At 40.0% G+C, this 20,964-nt stretch overlaps 1 protein-coding gene across 1 annotated transcript in view; it reads left to right on the top strand.

The window, feature by feature from the left end:
* Positions 1-267: 267 nt before the first annotated feature.
* Positions 268-20,964, top strand: part of LOC105489609 (ADAM metallopeptidase domain 10) — a 154,266-nt gene continuing 133,569 nt past the window's right edge. Inside the window, exon 1 of the mRNA XM_011754544.2 lies at positions 268-459. Within this exon, the coding sequence (XP_011752846.2) occupies positions 405-459 (55 nt within the window). The 5' untranslated portion in view covers positions 268-404. The remainder of the gene's footprint in view (positions 460-20,964) is intronic.

A 20,964-nucleotide genomic window follows, 5' to 3' on the forward strand; every position in this document is an offset into this window, starting at 1 on the left:
CGTCCCCCGCGCGCATGCGCGCGCCCCTGAAGCGCCAGGGGGACGGGTAGGGGCGGGAGGTAGGGGCGCGGCTCCGCGTGCCCGTTGGGTGCCCGCGCGTCACGTGGCGAGGAAGGAGGCGGAGGTCCGAGTTTACAGGGAGGGGGGGAGAGAAGAGGGAACGAGCAAGGGAAGGAAAGCGGGGAAGGGAGGAAGGAAACGAACGAGGGGGAGGGAGGTCCCTGTTTTGGAGGAGCTAGGAGCGTTGCCGGCCCCTGAAGTGGAGCGAGAGGGAGGTGCTTCGCCGTTTCTCCTGCCAGGGGAGGTCCCGGCTTCCCGTGGAGGCTCCGGACCAAGCCCCTTCAGCTTCTCCCTCCGGATCGATGTGCTGCTGTTAACCCGTGAGGAGGCGGCGGCAGCGGAAGATGGTGTTGCTGAGAGTGTTAATTCTGCTCCTCTCCTGGGCGGCGGGGATGGGAGGTGAGGCACGACTGCGAGCGCCGGGGGCGCCGCGACCAAGGCGGAGCGGCGGCCGGGCCGAGAGGAGCCCAGTCGCGCCTCGCGGCGTGCGCGTCAGTCAGCCCAGCCGGCCAGCGGCGCCACTCTGGCGGGCCGCGCTCCCCGCTCCCTATTGTCCCCCGCGCCCCGACCGCTTTCCCTTCGGTGGCGGGCCGAGGAGGCTCCCAAGCCGCCGGCGAGGCCTTCCCCGCCCCCCACCGCCCTGGCGGCCCGGGAGGCGGGGGTCGCCTTCCAGAGAAGCGAAGTCGGGGCATTCGCGTCGCCTGGCGAGAGCGGTGGAACCCAGGCTGGTGGCTGCATCCCTCCAGTCTGCTCGGCGGGTGCCCGTGCAGGCAGCCGCAGCGGGGCTGGCGGTCTCGCCGTCCTCGTTCAGCGCTCATCCTGCTCACCATTCCTCCCCCAGCCCCTGCCCGGTAGCGGATACCGAAGTCCTCTCCGCCGCCGAGACCCGCCGCGCAGACTCGTGGGAAGTTATGTTGTTTGCGGCTGGGCTCGTGTATTGTTCTTTACCGGGCGCGCGGATCCTGACCGACCCCATTCTGCAGAGGGGCCGCCCGTGGAGTGGCAGCAGTCATCACCCGCGTGTCTGAGACTAGTGGCCTCGGTTCTTCCTGTGTCCTGTGTTTGGAGAGAGATCACAGGAGGGTGTGTTGGTGTTCAGTGAAAACATTCTGTCGCCCAGGGGAAGGGGTTTGGTCGGGAGAAGGGTAAACCATTTGGGGATGTTCTTTGATTTGTAGGCTGGATTGGGTCTCCTAGAGTAGAAGTTCGGTCCCTGGGTGACCCAACTTGAAGTTTCGTTAAACTCTCAGGTGGAGTAGATGTGCAGTGTAGTTAGTGGGTTGTCAGAACGGTGCCCCCTCCCCCCTACAAATGAAAGTTAAATTTGCTAAAAGCATGTCATTTCTTGTTTCGGATTTTGAAGACGACGATTTTTATTTCCGGTGTATCCTACGACCAGCTGCATCATTTTATTCTTGTGTAAAGTGCTTTATTTTAGGTAAGCTTTTTGACTTGCCCCAAAGCAAACTTGAAAACCTCAAAGTGTGCCTAAAAGCAACGAATTGAAAAATTTTGAGGAATGCTTTGGATGAGTGTAGCCTTTGATAACTTAGAAAATATCTATTTCATGTATTGTTTCTGTTTTTTTCTTTGCCACTTTGACTTATGACTGCAGGGCCAAGTGTGTTTCTGTCCTGTATTCTACCGAGTCCGAGGGTGGTACTGCGTAGGCAGACTTCTGTTATAGTTTGTAGTGTTCGGTTTTTTTGTTACACATTTTGTTTTATTTTTTTCAATCCAAGTCATCAAGCAAGATACACATTTTAGATTCAGATCTGATAATAGATGTTTAGTTTTAAAAAGGATTATGTGCGGGAGACCCCGTTAGAGCCTTTTCATCTGACATTTGTTATTTCTGTTCTAAACGTGGCTTTCAACAAATCATTTTCCTATCTGTTTTCACTTTTTGTGATTAAATTCAGGAGTTAAGACACTTCTCTGTAAGGTAATAAAAAGTAAGACAAACACATGAGGCACTTTACTGAATAGCAGTATAGCAAATGTTCTTTTAAAAATAATGAAAACAGTAAGAAACTGATGTAGTCTTATGTTTGAAGAAAAAACAATTGAATAACATAATGTTTGTGGGTTAAAACCCGTATACAAAAATTTTCTAAACTCAGATTTCCAGAGTCCTTTATTGCATTAAGTATTGATTAAAAGCCTAAGTTTTGGTATTTCTGTTAAGCAGAACTTTTTCAAAAAACAGAAGACAAGTTTTATTAGTTTTATTTTAAAATTAGTATCAAGATTTTAGCTTTTGGGTACTTGAAGATACTTGTAATTGTAACTATGAGGTATTTTTATTTACTAATCTGAACTGTTTATGGTCACTTGTAAGATCTTTGATGATTTGTAGACTTCAGCACATTCAAATTGAATGTGTCTTTTAGCATATGAGAGAAAGGAGAAATTTGTGTAGATTAGAAGTTGTGGCGGAGATTTAACTTAAAGTAGAAATCATTTTCAGGTAGTTAATAAACCCTTTTTGTTGCTTCCACCTCCCCAATTTGTCAGTCGCTGTTGTGTGTGAAAATTTTCTTGCTTTGTATATTACTGGGATGGGAAGCTGGAAGGAAGAATTAATGTAGTTAGAATCATAAAACATAAACTTAATGTAGTTAGAATCATAAAACATAAACTTTCCTAATGGTGTCCATTTCCAGCACAGCCCCATCCTATGTTGTAGTTGTAGGAGCATACCATGTTTTTTTATTTTATTTTTTTACTTTAATTGGTGTGTTTGAGAGCACAAAAGGTATTTCAACTGTAGCAGTAAATCCCATAATGTTTTGGTTTGATGAAATCATACACGAAATGAACTTGAGTATAATATGTCTCTTATATTTAAAAATCTGGTGTAAGTGCTTAGCTTTGTACAATATGCTCAATAGAAATAAGTTTTCTGGAAACTCGACCAGAGCTTTAAAGGTAGTAGAGCTGAAGCAATTAAACCTTCTCTTACTCTGACTCGGAATCTACCAGCAAATAAGAGTTTAATGAAAGAGACAGACTAATTTTGTCTTTATCCTTAAGGATCTCTGACTCTTCATCTTTTTTAAAACTTCAGTTTGAGTCCAGTTAACTCCATCATCTTTTTTAAAATTTGTTTTATTTATTTATTTTGAAAAGTAGTGACAGGGTCTTAATATGTTGCCCAGGCTGTTCTCAAACTCCTGGAGCCTAGCGACTCACCTACCTTGGCCTCCCAAAGTGCTGGGATTGCAGGCATGAGCCACCCCGACTGGGCAATTCCTTCTCTTGGTAAGACATTTTTCTTAACAAGAAAAATTTACATATTACATATTACTAGTAATTTACATATTTCTAGGATGGGAAGCTGCAAGGAAGAATTAAAGTGTTTAGAATTATAAAACATAAGCTTTCCTAATGGTGCCCGTTTCCGGCACAGTCCCATCCTATGTTGTAGTTGCAGGAGGATACCATTGCCTACATTAACAGTATTTTCTGTGTGTATGTGTACAGCCTCTCCCAGCAGGCATGGCAGGCACTTCTCTGATGTGCTTTTAATAACTTGTTTAAGACCTTCAAGGATGTGTATTATCTGATCTCTTTAAAATTTTTCTAAGGACCTTAAGAATTTTGGGGGGTAGGGTGAATGGAACGTTTCTGTGATGCCTTTTGTGTATTTGAATACTGTGTTAGGAGTTTCACTTTTCAACAGTTATGAGAGAGGGGTGATATGCAGTTGAAGAAACAGAGTTGAAAAATACAATTCTTCTAGCATCATCCACCACTTATTTAGTCATTCAAACTCAAGCTGGTTTGACCTTAAACCCTAATAAGCTTTTTTATCCATTGCCCCCTCATGCGTTTTTGAAAGTGGCTTTCATACATTAGCTCAAAGGTGGCCACTGGACTAAACTACCTTAGAGGTATATTTTATTTGCATTGACTTTAAGTTTGAACTAATGATTAACATTGGGATATTTCTCAATGAAATTGGGAAAAATTGGGATATTTCTAATTGAAATTCATGGATTTCTGGATTTTAGGGGAAGACTTGGAAATCCAGGTACTAGGGGGCTATATTCCTATTGTCCAGAGCTGAGCAGTAGGGCAGTAGCCACCCTCTTTAAACTGGGCATGTGCGTACCCGTTACTGCAGTTCCCATCATTCCTGATGATACATCTGGCCTTTTTCACTCATTTTTGTTACCTGCCTGGGTGCTGTGGGTATGTTGTTCATATCTCTGCCTCAGCTTTATCTTGTATAGATACCTCCAACTTTTAAAAAATGTTTGACTGTGACCTCTTACTCAACTTTTAATGTTTTTTTGCAATGTTTTTTCTGTAGTCTTAAAAATTGGTTTAAAAAGAACATGGCATACACCATACTTTTTATTCAGCATTAGGTTATTAGATTTTTTTTAAAAAAAAACCCTATTTTTATAATAGTAACAATTTGAAGGTCTTTAAGATAGAATGATTGTTAGTCTCTCCACATGTCTTTATCTAAATGAGTAAATAAGAAACTATTTCTTTTTCTACTGGGATGAGAACCACAGAAAAAATTAGTTGAGGGTCATATTAATAAAAACCAATTTAAGAACAGGATACAAACATAAACTCTGCTTTTGAAATTAAGACAATGAAATGGAGGAGCAATAACTTCAGCAATTAGCTACATTTTCCTAACATTGTTGGGAGATCACAGGTTCAGATATGAGATGGTGTCCATATAACAAACTCTGGGAATACACTTTTTTTTTGAGACAGAATATCGCTCTGTTGTCCAGGCTGGAGTGCAGTGGCCCTATCTTGGCTCACTGCAACCTCCGCCTCCCGGGTTCAAGTGATTCTTCTGCCTCAGCCTCCAGAGTAGCTAGGACTACAGGCATGCGCCTCCAGGCCTGGCTAATTTTTGTATTTTTATTAGAGACCGGGTTTCACCATATTGGCCAGGCTGGTCTCAAACTCCTGACCTCAGGTAATCTGCCTGCCTTGGCCTCTCAAAGTGCTGGGATTACAGACGTGAGCCACTGCGCCTGGCCGGGAATACACTTGTACATTTTTTGTGTGTTTCTTTTTGTTGTTGTTGTTGTTGGTCTTGGTTAGAGATGAGGTCTCACTAGGTTGCCCAAGCTGGTCTTGAACTCTTGGCTTTAAGCAATTCTCCAACCCTGGCCTCCCAAAGTGCTGGGGTTACAGGCCAGTTTTGGGTGTATCTGGTGGAAGTTTTTCTAAAATATAGAAAATTTACTGTAGACACATTTATCTCCTTAAAATGGACTGAATTTAATCTTAAATGATTAAAGTTTAATTGGGAGAAGAGTTGTTATTCTGGGTTCTATTGTAGTTTCTGTTTTTACTTTTTCCAGAAATGATTGAAATGGCCTGGTAGTTTATTATTTTATTATTCTAGATGATTGTGCATTTTATTCTTGGATCTAGTTGTAGCAGTATTTCCAACTTTTTGGTTAGATTTCTTTGCTTTCTTGTAAATCTTGAAGATGTCACCTTCTAATTAGTTGTTTCTAGTACGTTTTGTGTAGGAAAACTAAATGATTATACTTAACAAACACGCTTGCACGTGAAATGAAATAAGTAAGTTCTAAATCTTCTATGGAATAAAGTACATGGGCTTTAGGTAGTTTTTTCTTTCTCTCTGCCCCCCACCCCTACCCTCACCTTTCAATATGTATAGCTTGGCTTTGTAGAGTTTAGCATTGAGGTTGCCTGGCTCCTAACTTTCTAAACAGTTGGAATGATGTGGTACTAGTGTGTTTTGCTAGTTACAGTTAAGCAGGGAAGAGTGGAGAGAAAAAACTGATGAATAACCAGGAAGGTACAGCAAATAAAATGTATACTCATTTGGTTGCAGATAGATTATGTCCTAGAGCTAAATCATGAGTACTCTGGTTTTATACTAATATACTAGATTATTGGTATTAAACATACTTTAAAATGTCCAACTATAATATTCTCTACAAGAGTAGAAATTGTGAATTAAGAAAGAGTATTGACTGGATGTGGTGGCTCATGCCTGTAATCCCAGCACTTTGGGAGGCCGAGGCAGGCAGATCACCTGAGAGGTCAGGAGTTCGAGACAAGCCTGTCCAACATGGCGAAACCGCCTCTCTACTAAAAATACAAAAAATTAGCTGGGCGTGGTGGCGGGCGCCTGTAATCCCAGCTACTCAGGAAGCTGAGGCAGGAGAATCGCTTGAACCTGGGAGGCGGAGGTTGCAGTGAGCTGGGATTGCACCACTGCACTCCAGCCTGGGCAACAAGAGTGAAACTCCATCTCAAAAAAAAAAAAAGGATTTTATTTAAAGGAAATTCGGTGAAAGGTAGATGACAGAGGCTCATGGTATTGTGCTTGTTTCTAGTAAGTAGCTGTGTTACAGTAACTGTGTTACCATTTTGGTGATTTTTACATTTGTATAAAGTTAAATTTCTTGTCTGTCTTTAATTGTATTACATTATAATGGTTAGAAAAAAAAATTTTCTGAAGTTGAGGCATAGTTTTGGAAGCGTCTAGCTTAAAATATGGTCCATGTGGAGTACCAAAAATGTAGTTTGTGTGGAGAAGGTTGAAGGCAAGGGCAGTCATTGGCCACTGCTGCCAACACTAAGTTTCAGTGAGAGGCCTATGTGAGATAAATTGTGGGTAGGAAAGGCTGTGGACAGAAAAACACATAGTGATTTCACATCTGAACCCCCCCAAGCCCAAAATCACAGGGTCCAGCCTTCCTAATTGTGGGAATGATTTGCGTTTTGTTTGATTTTTACATGGGCAGCTCTATGTGATGTGCTGGGGTAAAGAGCCCCAGGTTTTTGTTGTTGTTTTGTTTGTTTTTGAGACAAGGTCTCATTCTGTTGCCCGGGCTGGAGTACAGTGGTGGGATGTCAGCTCACTGCAGCCTTGACTTCTCCAGCTCAAGCGATTCTCCAACCTCAGCCTCTCCATAGCTGGAACCACAGGCACGCGCCACCATGCCTGGTTAATTTTTTGATTTTTTTGTAGAGATGAGGTCTCACAGTGTTGTCCAGGCTGTGTTGTTCTTTTCTAAAGGAGTAATTGATTTTATTAATGATCGTTAATGATCTTCCAAGCAACCCTAAAAAGTCTGCTTGTTCTTAACAAAAATCTAGTAGTGATAATTCTAACTAGTCTAGCTGTTGATTTTTTTTTTTTTGTTTGTTTGTTTTTTGAGACGGAGTCTCACTCTGTCGCCCAGGCTGGAGTGCAGTGGCGCGATCTCGGCTCACTGCAAGCTCCGCCTCCTGGGTTTACGCCATTCTCCTGCCTCAGCCTCCTGAGTAGCTGGGACTACAGGCGCCCGCCACCGCGCCCGGCTAATTTTTTGTATTTTTAGTAGAGACGGGGTTTCACCGTGGTCTCGATCTCCTGACCTTGTGATCCGCCCGCCTCGGCCTCCCAAAGTGCTGGGATTACAGGCGTGAGCCACCGCGCCCGGCCGCTGTTGATTTTCATATTAGGAAAAAGGAAGTAATGTTAAGGATAAGTGGAAAACCTATGATAATCCTACCACTTGGATTCCTGTAAGGGCATCCAAAAATCTTCATATTGTCCAGCAATATGAAGATTTTGCCTTAGTATCACGATAGCCATTTCCAGCTAGTTTGCAGGAAATAGCAGTCCTGAGAATATTTCTCAGGGAGTGTAGTCTCCCTTTGATGCTGAGTGAATTCATTTTGAAGCTACTACAGATGCTTCTTGACTCATTGATAAGTTGAAAATACCATAAGTCGAAAGTGTATTTAATGTTGGCAACAGAGATGATGGTTCAACTTAGTATTTTTCGACTTTATGATGGTGAGAAAGTGATACGCGTGCAGTAGAAACTGTAACCCCATTGTAAGTTTTAAGGAGCTCTCCTCCACTTAATGATGGGATTATGTCACAATAAACCCATCATAAGGTTGAAAAATATGAATCATAGTAAGTTGGGTAACATATGTACGGTCCACTTGTACTACTCCAAGTAAACAATGTGAGATGTATACAGTGAGAACTTTGTTGTTTAGTCACCAGGATTTATGGTGTGTCTATGACTGTTACGAGTCATGAAGCCACAGTATTGAGTGAGAAGAAAAGTAAAAAATACTGAGTTTGTTGGAGTAAATGAAATGCCAACATATAAATATATACTTCTAATTATGTATTGTAGTTGCACCTGAAATGAGGATTTGTTAAGCTAAGCTTGAGGGACATGAGCAATTGGGGAAGGCTTTTTGAGGTAGAAGAGAATGGCATATAAGATGCTTGTAGGTTTACTTGCACGGAATTGATAGTCTGTGTCAGGAAATCAGGAGAATTGCTAACTGGGCCATGATAATCAGGACTCTGATTATTCTAGGCCACGATAACCGTGAGATAGAATATTATGGAATGTTGGTTGGAGTCCCTGTTGAAGAGTTAGGTTATGATTGACAAATTGGGTGATTGAGTCTTGGATTAGAATGATTGTAGAAATAAGTAAGGATAGAACAAGAAATGACATGGAAGAAAAACTGATAAAACTGGGCGAATGTTTAATGTGAAAGTAACAAAACTTATAGAGGGCTCACTCTGTTGAATGTAAATATTAGGCTGTTTCATTGGAGGGAGTGTGATTTTATAAAACTTTGAAGACCTCAGTCTTTGAAGTTGAAAATGTCATAAGATTTTGAGTCTGGATAGAAGCTTATAGATTGGGATGGGTGTCAGAGTCTGGGATTTTATCTTATTTGCATGCTAATACTTGGAAACTGGATAAAACTTTGCACAGATCTTAAATCTCTGGCTAGTTATTTGGGAAGCAGTGCTTTAGGTAGTTGGGTTATAGAAGTTTAGTGAATTTGGAGTGGAGATAGAGATTAGTTTAAAGATATACTAACACTGTTTTTTCTTATTTAAGTTGGAATTAGGCTATTCAGTTCAAAAATATGATTGACTCTTGATTTCATGTGAACTGTGAACTTCTGTTTCTGAGACAAATAGGGGAAAATAATGTGATCTTTGCATTTTAGGCAAATGTACATATATGATTTATGGAGCAGAATTTACTTTCCATCTGTTTTTGCTTGTATTGATGGTGACAGGACACAGATATACATACATTTGAACTTTGAATTTAGCTTTCAAATGATCTTTGCATTTTAGGCAAATTTGCGTTAAGTGATTTGTGGAGCAGAATTTGCTTTCCATCTGTTTTTGCTTGTATTGATGATGGCAGGACACACATATACATAGATTTGAACTTTGAATTTAGCTTTCAAAAGAACACATAGAATTCTCTGTGAATTGATGGGATATTAATTTACTATCCCTTTTCCTAGGAATTAAGTGAGATAATTTGTAAAAGTGCTAAAGACTTTAAAGTACTATGTAAATATTATTAAAATTATGTCATTTCCAGACCTACTTTCATTTGGGATCTATCAATTACAAAATACAGATGGATAAAATTTATTTTTAGTAGTTGGAATATTAGAACATCATTACCAAACATTAGAAAATAGAATTAAAGAAAATCCAGAATTCCTCCTCCAACACAATTTTATCGCTTTTTAATATTAATCATGTAATCTTTTAAAATACTTATGGGTTTATATTATAGTATTTGTGTAGTTCTGTATACATTTAAAAACCTAATGTGTAGTTGATGGCTGGGTGTGGTGGCTCATGTCTGTGATCCCAGCACTTTGGGAAACTAAGCTGGAAGGATCAGTTGAGGTCAGGAGTCTGAGACCAGCCTGGTTAATATAGCAAGACTCTATCTCTATGCCAAAAATAATAATAATAATAATAATAATAAAATAAAATAAGTAAAATTAAATAGAAGAAAAACCTAATGTGTAGTTAAAACGTGTATATATGCAAAGCAGACATTGAGATATTTATAAGTAGTAAAAAATGAAATCATGTCATTCCTGTTTATACCGTATTTTTTCTATTTTATGGATATTGCTGTTCTTTTTTTCTTCCCACCCTAGAGACAGAGTCTCGCTCTGATGTCCAGGCTGGAATGCAGTGGTGCAATCTTAGCTCACTGCAGCCTCCGCCTGCTGGGTTTAAGTGATTTTTGTGCCTCAACCTCCGAGTAGTTGGGACTACAGGCGTGTGCCACCAGGCCTTTCTCATTTTTGTATTTTAAGTAGAGATAGGGTTTCACCATGTTGGCCAGGCTGGCCTTGAGCTCTAGACCTCAAGTGATTCTCTTGCTTTAGCCTCCCAAAGTTTTGGGATTACATGGGTGAGCCACCGTGCCGACTTTGATATTGCTGTTCTTTATTTCAAGCTTTATAGTTAAGTTACTGATCTGTGTCTTTACTAGAAGGGGAATGTTAAGAGGGAAGTAACTGCTTGGTAAGTGGACTGCACTTCTCGATATATGTTATGTACCCGTTTTCATTCAGCAGATACTGGCATTAGTGAAGCAGCCTTCGTAGTACTGGCTGTCAGCTATATTACGGAAATAGTCTTGTTACATGAAACTGAATGTCATAATGATTTTTGTTGAAATTGGAGTATTGCTGTAGTAAAATCAGAAAGTGACCTCCTCCAATTAGTACAGTATATTATCAGAACCCTCAAATGTGTATTATAAAGGTTAGGTATTCTAATCTAGCATAATGGAGAGGACAGTTTTGTTGACAGCTTTGGAGATGGATTGGCACTGATGCTTATAAATTGGTTCAGAAATCAGAATTTAATTTTGGTGAGAATTTATAAAATTTAAGAATTTATACATTTTCCTGGTAGCCCATAAATTCACTTGTATCCATCCAGTCATAGAAATCTCTTAGTAACTCCATGCTCCTTAGGAACAGCAGGCCATTTAGTAAGGAGGAGCTCTTTTTCTTTAGTGTAGAGCACACTTTAGCATAGTGGTTCTCAACTAGGAGGCGGAGGTGGATGTTTTGGGATATCTTATGGGAGAAGGGTGAGTTAATGACAATGGGTTTAATGTGAAATGGAGCGAGTGGGACAGATGTATATCAAAAGTGGGGTGCTGGCTATGTGAGTATGAACGTGATGTAGGTAGATTGAAAGTCATACTCTGTTACTGTCTGTACTTCTATCTTATTAGAAATTGTATGAAAGATTCAATATAACCCACAGGTTCAGAAAAAGGAATAAAAAAAGATTGTATAAAAGAGTTTCAAATCAGCATAGAAATCTTACGTACACATTTCAGTCTTTTGATTTTTAAATTGTATTTCATAAGTTAGTGGTAGAAATTTAATACATTCAATAGATTTTAATCATTCGTGTTTTCTGCCCTTTGTGTATAATTTATAAAAGAGCTACTTTGACTTCTGAGCCAGCTTGTGTTATTTTTACTTCTTAGAGACTAGCTGATTTCAAAAAGTGGGTGTGTAGAAATATACTTTTAATTGTAGACACTCCCTCCTATCTTGTACTTTAACTTGTAACTGTTAGGTGTAGCTGTTTGCTTCTGGTAGTTGATTTGGCTGGTTTCTAGTGAAAAAATAGATTCTGGCTTAAGTTTGAAGTCACATTGTAGAAGTAGCTTTTCAAAGAGTGCATTAAAGGCACTTAAATATATTACTGAAATATAGGGCATGATAGTTCCTGGAAGCCTACCTTTGTCATACAGGAGAACAGTTTTGTTAGTGGTATTTAGTGCCTGAAGATCTGAGTGAATATGTATATCAAATAAAGGAAGCATTGGTCAACACAGTGTGATGCCTGTGACATGTAGTTGATGACTCAGTAGGAAGGAAATATATTTTTACGTTGGGGAAAAATGCTGTTGGTACCTAATTTTGAAATTATACAAGTGAAAAGTCTGTTGAAAACAAGTTGATTACAAGTAATTTTTTCGAGGAATGCAAATATGCCATGCTTAGCTTACTCTTACATTCTCTCATTTATTGTAATTGAGTTTTTCTGTAAATAGGAAGATCTGTAATATCAACACATTATTGCAGATTTTCTTCTCCCATTCTTAAGATTGTACAATCAACTTTTTGTGTATATATAGGAAAACACTTGCCTGTTATATGATATTTCTGTCTCACACCAAGGTGGTGATGTTGACCCACCATCAGAGAGTTATTCTTTGTTTTTTCTCCTGATGTTAATGAAATTTTCATTCTGTATTTTTTCACCCAATTCTTTAATTTAGATTGGAACAGAAGATTGTAAGTTTTGGGTTCAAGGATTGGGAAGTTAGCTTTTGCTTAGAAGGGTACTTGGGAAGTAAGATGCTACCTACCCATGGAATATGGAAAAAAATCATAATGGCTGGCATTTGTTGGGGTACTTAATGCCCGGCACTGTTGTTAGGTCGTTTTGTGTATCATGTATTAGCTCAGTCTTCACAGCATCTCTATGAGATAGGTGTTGTTATTTTCATTTTATAAATGAGAGAGAAGGATCAAGGAGGGTTACTTATCCAGAGTCAGGAAAGTTAAATAGTAGTTATCAATTGAGGGAAGCCAGTATTTGAATATACTCAGTCTGGCTCCAGAATCCCTCCTCTTATATACTATACTGTCTCCAAGAAACATACCCCAGGCTTTAAAAAGTTTAGTATACTGGGATGATTTATCATTCTTAGATCTTGCCTTTACATGTAGGCTAATTTTACACTCAAAGCATAATTTAGGTTCTTTGTACTTACAGTATTTGAACCATTTGCCTTTTAGTCAGTGAGGTTCTTTATAGAAGGTATTTTATTTTTTGGATGTGAAAAAACGTTTATAGTTGAGGGGAGAAAAGCACCTTACAGAAAGAACATGCATAAAACCATTTCAGTTTTGTCATAGATAAATGTATATGTAATCATTTTTAGAGAACAGATACCAACTTTCTGGGTAGTAAGATTCATAATGCACTTCTGTGATTAGGAAAAATAATTTTTTAAAAGGCAGATTAGTAAATACCAGTATCCTGGCGACCTTGAGAAAAGTTAAGGAAGATAAAAATACTGTTCTCAAATTGTAAACAGGTCTCCTAAGCTCTCCTGTGACAAGGAAGCCAAGTTGTGTTTTTTCTATTTCTTAGAACCTGCTGGTCATTTTTCTACCACTCTTGCATGTGATTTTTTTCGTATTACTTAGTTTTCCCCCTTCAAAAAAACCCAAAAAATTAGAGATGGGGTCTTACTGTGTTGCCCAGACTGGTCTTGAACTCCCAAGCTAAAGTGATCTTCCTAAACAATCACTTTCGACTTCCCGAAGTGCTAGGATTGCATAAGTTTTGATAAAGAATCTGTTTTCTCTATCTCGTAGATCCAACCTAGTTATTCTTCTGGCAATTTTACATATAGGCTTTGTTCAATATACCGTGTTTCTTTTTTTTTTTAATTCTTGAAAATGTTTATACTTTCTAAAAGGTTGAGGGTATACTAGTAATTAATATTTGTATGCCTTTCACCTAAATTTATGAATGGTTACCTTTTACCACATTTACTCTCTTTTTAATAATATATTCTTTTTTCCCCTCTGTTTGATTTGAAAATAAGTTGTACTCTAAACACTTCAGTGTGCTTGCCTTTCATAAAAGTAAGGACATTGTGCTATATAACTAAGGAGATTTTTTTCTTAAGTGTGGAGATGTTCAACTTTCCCATGGGGCTTATAAGTATTAGGTACCATGTGACTGTAGTATATGCTTTGTAGTATATGCTTTTCAAATTTCCCATGGGGCTTTTAAGTATTAGGTATCATGTGACTGTAATATATGCTAGCTTTCTGGCAACTAAAACAGAGAACGAGAAAGTAAAATGCTGTTGGTGCGCTTTTCTGTGTAGGTAAAATAAAAGAAGAGAAGGGAGAAGATGTTGACTTTGCAGAGTAACCATCCTGTAGGGTGGAGCTATTTTATGTAGGAATAATATCTCAGTAACATAACCTTGAGGTTATTGCATCATTATGGCTTCTTCTGGTGAAGATGTTAATAAGGATAAACCTGGCTTAAGAAGAACACGTTAAAGTAGGAGGAAAATTAATCATCCTTCAAATAGAAAGATATTTAGTAAGATATAATTACCTAGAAACTGTCCTTAGTGGAAGCTGTCATTTTCCGTTGGTGTCAGATTAGTAAAATTTTATTGTCCTCTAGGTTAAATGTATTTTATTTTCATCATTGTCAGGTAACATCTATTTATCCACTGTTAAAGTGTTTATGTGAAAATGACTTTTTAAAGTACAGTTGAACCTCTGTATGTGTGAGTTTCATATTCATGGATTCAACCAACCACAAATGAAAAAATTCAAAAAATAAAATTGGGTCTGTACTGAACATGTACAGAGTTTTTTTCTTGTTATTCCCTAAACAACACAGTACAACAACTATTTATATAGGATTTAGATTGTATTATGTATTATAAGTAATCTCGAGATTATTTAAAATATACAAGGTATGTGCATAGGTTGTATGCACATACCACATCATTTTGTCAGAGATTTGAACGTCCATGGATTTTGATATCTGTGGGAGGTCCTTGAACCAACCCCCCAGGGATACCAAGGGACAATTGTATTCTATTCTTTATCAGGGAGATAAAATTAGGAATTAAGATTGGCATTCTTTGAGTACTTCCTTTTTGTTCATTTTGTCCTGCGTGGGTAAAATATCTAATAGAGATGAAAGAACCTGGACTGGGACAGTCTAGCAAGTAGTAAGGATCAGGATAGAGTAGATGATAAGGAATCAGAGTAAACGATTAGGCAGCTTGGAACTAGGGAATCAGGAAGATCTATAACAAGGAGAGATTCCCAGATACAAAGGTGAGTGGGTCAGAGGCCGAGCTCTGTTCAGATAGAGGTGGGTGAATAGTTAACATGTTTCAGTGAGATTTGATGTTACCGCATGCTCTATGTATACTTTTTGAGCTCTTGACTGATTGCTAAAGTTTAGAAATAAATCTCAGTTGATAGGTCCAGTCTCTGCATGTGGGAACAGGCAATTTTGTGGTGTCTGACTGAGGTAAGCAGTACAAGGGTTGAAGATGAGTCAGGGCTCCTGTGGAGTAAACCATGCCCATTGCAATCACTAGCTGTGGAAATCAAGGGTATACATACATACATACATACATATGTATATATATATGTTTTTTTTTTCTGTCTATAAAAAGTATATTCTTTAGTATTGCATTACTTGTTTTCCCCATCTTAGAGGTAGACGTCAGTTTAGTTTTTGAAGGCTTTTTGCCATGTGCTGTATTTTGATAATATTTTTTTCTTTTCAGTTTTTTTTTTTCCCCCCCAGACAGCGTCTCACTTTATCACCCAGGCTGGAGTGCAGTGGCACAATCTTGGCTCACTGCGGCCTCAACTTCCCAGGTTCAAGCAATCCTCCCACCTCAGCCCCCCAAGTAGCCGGGACTACAAGTACATGCCACCATGCCTGGCTGATTTTTGTATTTGTTGTTGAGATGGGGTTTCGCCATCTTGCCCAGGCTGTCTTTACAGTTTTTTCAGTCATATCAGAAATATGGTGACTTACCTTATTTATGATGAAGGTAATTTGACTCATCGTAGATTATCATGAAATCATTGAAATAAAAATTGAGTTCTTGGCACAGCCTCCTATTTGCTCTGTGACATTGGGTTTGTTACATATCACTCAGACCTCAGTTTTCTTTAAAATGGGCTAATAGTTCTCACTTGATTGGGTGGTTTAAGTGAAAAAAATGTAGAGCAATACAGAGCCTGGCAAATAGCAAGTGCTTGATACATTTTAATTATCATGACATCCAATTCATAAGCATTGTTGTTTAATTTAGGTAAACAAGAAATTGATGTAATGGTAAGATTTCAGGGTACATTTAAAAAATTAGGATACTGTAAAAAATAAAATAGGCATATATAGTTTGGAATTTTTAATTTTTCCCCTTTAAATATATGAAATGTGAAACTTAAAAAGTCATTTAAAAATGTTTTTTAGTGAGGTGTTAATGTGAATTTGAGTATATTGAATTTCTAAAATAAGAATGAGAAGCAACAGCCTTAGTGTAATATTACATATATATATATAATGTAATGAAAAACCAAAGATACTTTATTAAAGTCAGGGACAAAGTAAATATGCCCACACTCGTTGTTATTCAGCATGGTTTGGTAGTCCTAGTTAGTGTAGTAAGTTAAAAAAAAAAAAAAGATACAATTATAAGTAGATGAATAAAAGATGTAAATGTGCAAAGCAGAACCAATAAAAGGCCAGGAAAGAAAATAAAGTATATTTTTGGAATTTTGCCTGCAAAATTTAGGGGCTCATGAATCCCCTAGAGAGGTTGTGCAGTTTCTCCCTTGGTATCCATGGGGATTGGTTCCATGAATGATCAAGTCCCTTATATAAAAAGGTATAGTATTTGCATATAACCTATGTACATCCTTTCCTGTACTTTATTTTTGTTTTAAAGGGTTAAACAATAAGGCCTTATCTGCAGAAATCAGGACAGAATGAGGCAGGCAGTTCCGGGATTGGCTGATTCGGAAGCTGGCTAGACAAATCCATCTCAGCTACCATATGGAGAGCCAACATTGTCCACGAAAAAGGGGGACCTCTGGAAATACACAGCAGACCCCAGCCCAGGTCTTTTGGGCAAGAGCTGGGTCATTTCCACACTGAAACCACTCTGAGGGAGGGGGTGAAGAACCACCACGTTCTGTTCACTCACCTAGTTGTAGGTAATCTCTACATTGTGGATGGACAGAGCGGTTCAACTTGTGGCTGACAGCTCCTACTCAAAGGTCACTGTCAGCTCTTCTCTTTTATGATCACGCTGTGTTGAACAATGAGATAGCACCTTCCATGCACTCTTTTTTTTCTTTTTTTTTGAGACGGAGTCTCGCTCTGTCGCCCCAGACTGGAGTGCAGTGGCACAATCTCCACTCACTGTAAGCTCCACCTCCCGGGTTCACGCCATTCTCCTGCCTCAGCCCCTGAGTACCTGGGACTACAGGCACCCGCTACCACGCCCGGCTACTTCCATGCACTCTTAAGGCCTCTCTCCAGTGTGAACTCCAATGCCTAATGAGGTTAGGCTTTGACTGATTGCTTTTTTACATCCGCTACACTTCTACATTTATAAGACCTTTCTCTGTGTGAACTTTCATGTGCCAAGCAAGGTGGAAGTTTCTGCTTCTCCATATTTCCTGCATACATAAGGCCTTGTTCCATCACGAATTCTCTTATATGCTATAAGATAGGAATTGTGGCTGAAGAATTTTCCACATTTACAACACTTAGAAGTCTCTTTTCCAGTGTGAACTTTCTGGTGTTCAGCAAATGTGTCTTTATAGATAAAAAGACTTGCCACATGATCTGTACTCATAAGACCTTTCTCCACTATGAATTCTCTGCTGCTGAACAAGATAGGATTTTCTGATAAAGGATTTATGACATTAAGCTCACTCTTTTTTTTTTTTTTCTTGGAGGCGAAGTCTTGCTCTGTTGCCCAGGCTGGAGTGCGACAGCACCATCTCGGCTCACTGCAACCTCCGCCTTCCCCGGTTCACGCGATTCTCCTGCCTCAGCCTCTCTAGTAGCTGGGACTACAGGTGTGTGCCACCACGCCTGGCTAATTTTTGTATTTTTAGTAGAGACGGGGTTTCACCATGTTGGCCAGGCTGGTCTTGAACCCCTGACATTAGGTGATCTGCCCGCCTCAGCCTCCCAGAGTGCTGGAATTACAGGCGTGAGCCACTGTGCCTGGCCTTAAGCTCATTCTTTGTATGACCTCTTTAGAGTATGAGGTTTGGAGGTGGAGTCAAAGAATTTCCCGCAATCACTGCATTTATAAGGTATTTCTTTGCTGTGAATTCTTTTCTGTACTGTAAAGTAGGAGCTGTGACTAAAGGTTTTCTCACATTCACCACACTCCTAAGGCTTTACTCCATCGTGGATTTTCTGTTGCTGAACAAGTGTATCTTTGCAGTTGAAGGCTTTCACACACTCACTGCACTGCAGTCCCTTTGTCCAATGCGAAAGGCCTCCCTACTCTCAGTACTTTGGTGTGACTTTTTCCCCGTTGGGAGGGGCCTGGTGCTTGAAAACTTCAAAGCTATTCAAGAAGTATTTCCTACCCTTCCTGCTAGTGAAAACCTTCTTTGACATGTAGGATCTGCAGATCTTCACAAACACCAGGCTCTTTTGCTTCTAGAAGATTTCTGTCTATTGCCTCTGGATCTGGTCTAGGTTACAATGAACCAGAAGTCTCTACCTCATGACTCACACATGTGTGGTTGCTACTCAGAGGATGTTCCCCTTGTCCAGCAAGATGGAAAAACATCTTTCAAGACCAGGCCGCACATGTCATGGGGTGGGCTTTCTGACCTGCCTCAGGGGTTCTCACCTGTGACACTCTGAAAGAAACACCCTGCTTGGAAGGTGCATATTCATTCTCCACTCCATACCAACTACCTTGGGTGGAGTTACGTCACGGTGCTTGTTGTCTTCTGAGCCTCACTGCAAAATGCCCTCTCATACTTTAATTTTAATATTTTTATTTTTTTGAGACAGGGTCTCGCTCTCTCACCCAGGCTGGAGTGCAGTGGTGTGATTACGGCTAACCTCAGCCTCTACTTCCTGGGCTCAGGTAATGCTCCCACCTCAGCCTCTTGAGCAGCTGGGACTACAAGTGTGTGCCACCACACCTGGCTAACTTGTATTTTTGTTGTTGTTGTTGAGACAGGGCTTTGCTGTGTTGCCCGGGGTGGTCTTTAACTCCTGGGTTTAAGCGATCTGCCCACCTCGGCCCCCCAGAGTGTTAGGATTACAGGTGTGAGCCACTGCACCTGGCCCCTCCCATATACTTTGAACCATCTCCAGATTTCTTGTAATACCTAATATAATACCAGCACTTCATTTGTGTGGATTCAGCATAGTGCTTGGTGCACAGCAAATTCAGGTTTTGCCTTTTGGAACTTTGTGGAATTTTTTTCCCCTTCAATATTTTGAATCCAGTTGGTTGAATCCACTAATGTGGAACCCGTGAATACAGAGGACTGACTATATCAGTGAGGGTTTTCCAGAGAGACAGAACCAACTGGATATGTATATGTACAGATAGATACATGAGAGAGGATTTATTAGGGGAACTGGCTTGTGCGATTATAGAGACTGAGAAGTCCCATGATAGGCAGTCTGTAAGCTGGAGACCCTAGGATGCTGGTAGTATGGCTCATTTTAGTCTTGATGTCTGGGAACCAGGGAAGCTGATATTTTAACTCTGTCTGAGGCTGAAGGCCGTAGAGGCTGGAGCCCTGATGTCCAAGGGGAAAGAAAGGGAGAATTTTCTTTTCCCCTACCTTTTTGTTTTTTCCTGGCCTCTAGCCAATTGGATGGTGCCTGCCCACATTGCAGGTGGATTTTCCCCAGTCAGCCCACCACTCCACATGCCAGTCTTCACTGGAAGCACCCTCAGAGACACATCCAGAAATAATGCTTTACCAGCTCTCTAGGTCTTCCTTTATCTAGTCAAGTTGACACCTAAAATTAACTACCAGGTTAATTAACTACCAGGTTCGTGGATTTCAGGTATTCCTCTTGTAGAGGAAAAAAAGGTGAATTATAACCAAAGGTGGATGAATCTAAGTGTTTAAGTGACTTACCAAAGATTTGATACCTCTTCTGTAACATTTTGTAATACTTGGCTTATTCAACTCTGCTGTTGTGTGAAAGTAGAGATAGAAAATATGTAAATGAATGAGCATAGCAGTGTTGTAAAAACAGGTGGCCAGCTGGAACTGGCCTTTGGACAACAGTTTGCCAACCCTTGTTCTACATTATTTGGAAACTTTTTCTACTCAGTACAATGCCTGAGACGTCAGTAGAGGTATTTTTTGCTTAAATGATAGCTCCATGAAGCAAGTGTGTAGAAAAAAAGAGGTATTAGCTGAGTATCCTTATTTGAAATACTTGGGACCAAAAGTGTTTTGGATCTTTAAATTTTCAGATTTTGGGAATATTTGCATTATGCTTACCATTTCCTAATGTGAGAATCTAAAATGCTTCCATGAGGTTTTTTTTTTTGTTTTTGTTTTTTGTGACTGAGCCTCGTTCTGTTGCTTAGGCTGGAGTGCAGTGGCACAGTCTCGGCTCACTGCAACCTCTGCCTCCTGGGTTCAAGGGATTTTCCTGCCTCAGCCTTCTGTGTAGCTGGGATTACAGGGGTGTGCCACAACTCCTGGCTAATTTTGTATTTTTTACTAGAAAAGGCGTTTCGCGATGTTGGCCAGGCTGTCTCGAACTCCTGACCTCAAGTGATCCACCTGCCTTGGCCTCCCAAAGTGCTGGGATTACAAACTTGAGCCTCTGCGCCTGGCTGAGCATTTCTTTTGAGCATCATGTCGGAGCTAAAAAAATTTTAGATTTTGGAACATTTTGGATTTCAGATTTTTGGATACTCAACCTGTATAGCTGCTGGTAGAAGTCAGGGAATTTCTGAGTGAAGAAAGGTTACAGTGCCTCTCAATCTTGAATGTGCATACAGATCATTCTGGGGTAGTCTGGGGTAGAGCCTGAGTCACTTGTGCGGTCAGTAGATCTGCGGGGAGCCTAAGATTCAGCATTGCTAGCACTTTTCCTGGAGATACCTATGCTGTTAGTAGCTGAAACACAGTTTGAATTAACAAGGTTCTGTGTTCAGAAAATTGCAAAATGCTAGACACGGAAAAAGATTTAATTGGATAAAGACGTAAACATCCATAAACATAATTTCCAGTCTCAGTTGTAATAGTTGAAAGAACTTGTTAGTTGAACACATGATGAGTAGTAGGCCTCCATATTTTCTTTCTTTTTTTAAAACATAGAGACAGTGTCTTGCTATGTTGCCCAGGCTGGTTTCAAACTCCTGGGCTCAAGCAATTCTTCTGCCTCAGCCTCCCAAAGTGCTGGGATTACATGTGTGAGCCACTACACATGGCTCATATTTTCTTTTACTTTAGCTTCAGTTT

Source organism: Macaca nemestrina, chromosome 7 (genome assembly GCF_043159975.1).
Source record: "Macaca nemestrina isolate mMacNem1 chromosome 7, mMacNem.hap1, whole genome shotgun sequence".
Lineage (NCBI taxonomy): Eukaryota > Metazoa > Chordata > Mammalia > Primates > Cercopithecidae > Macaca > Macaca nemestrina.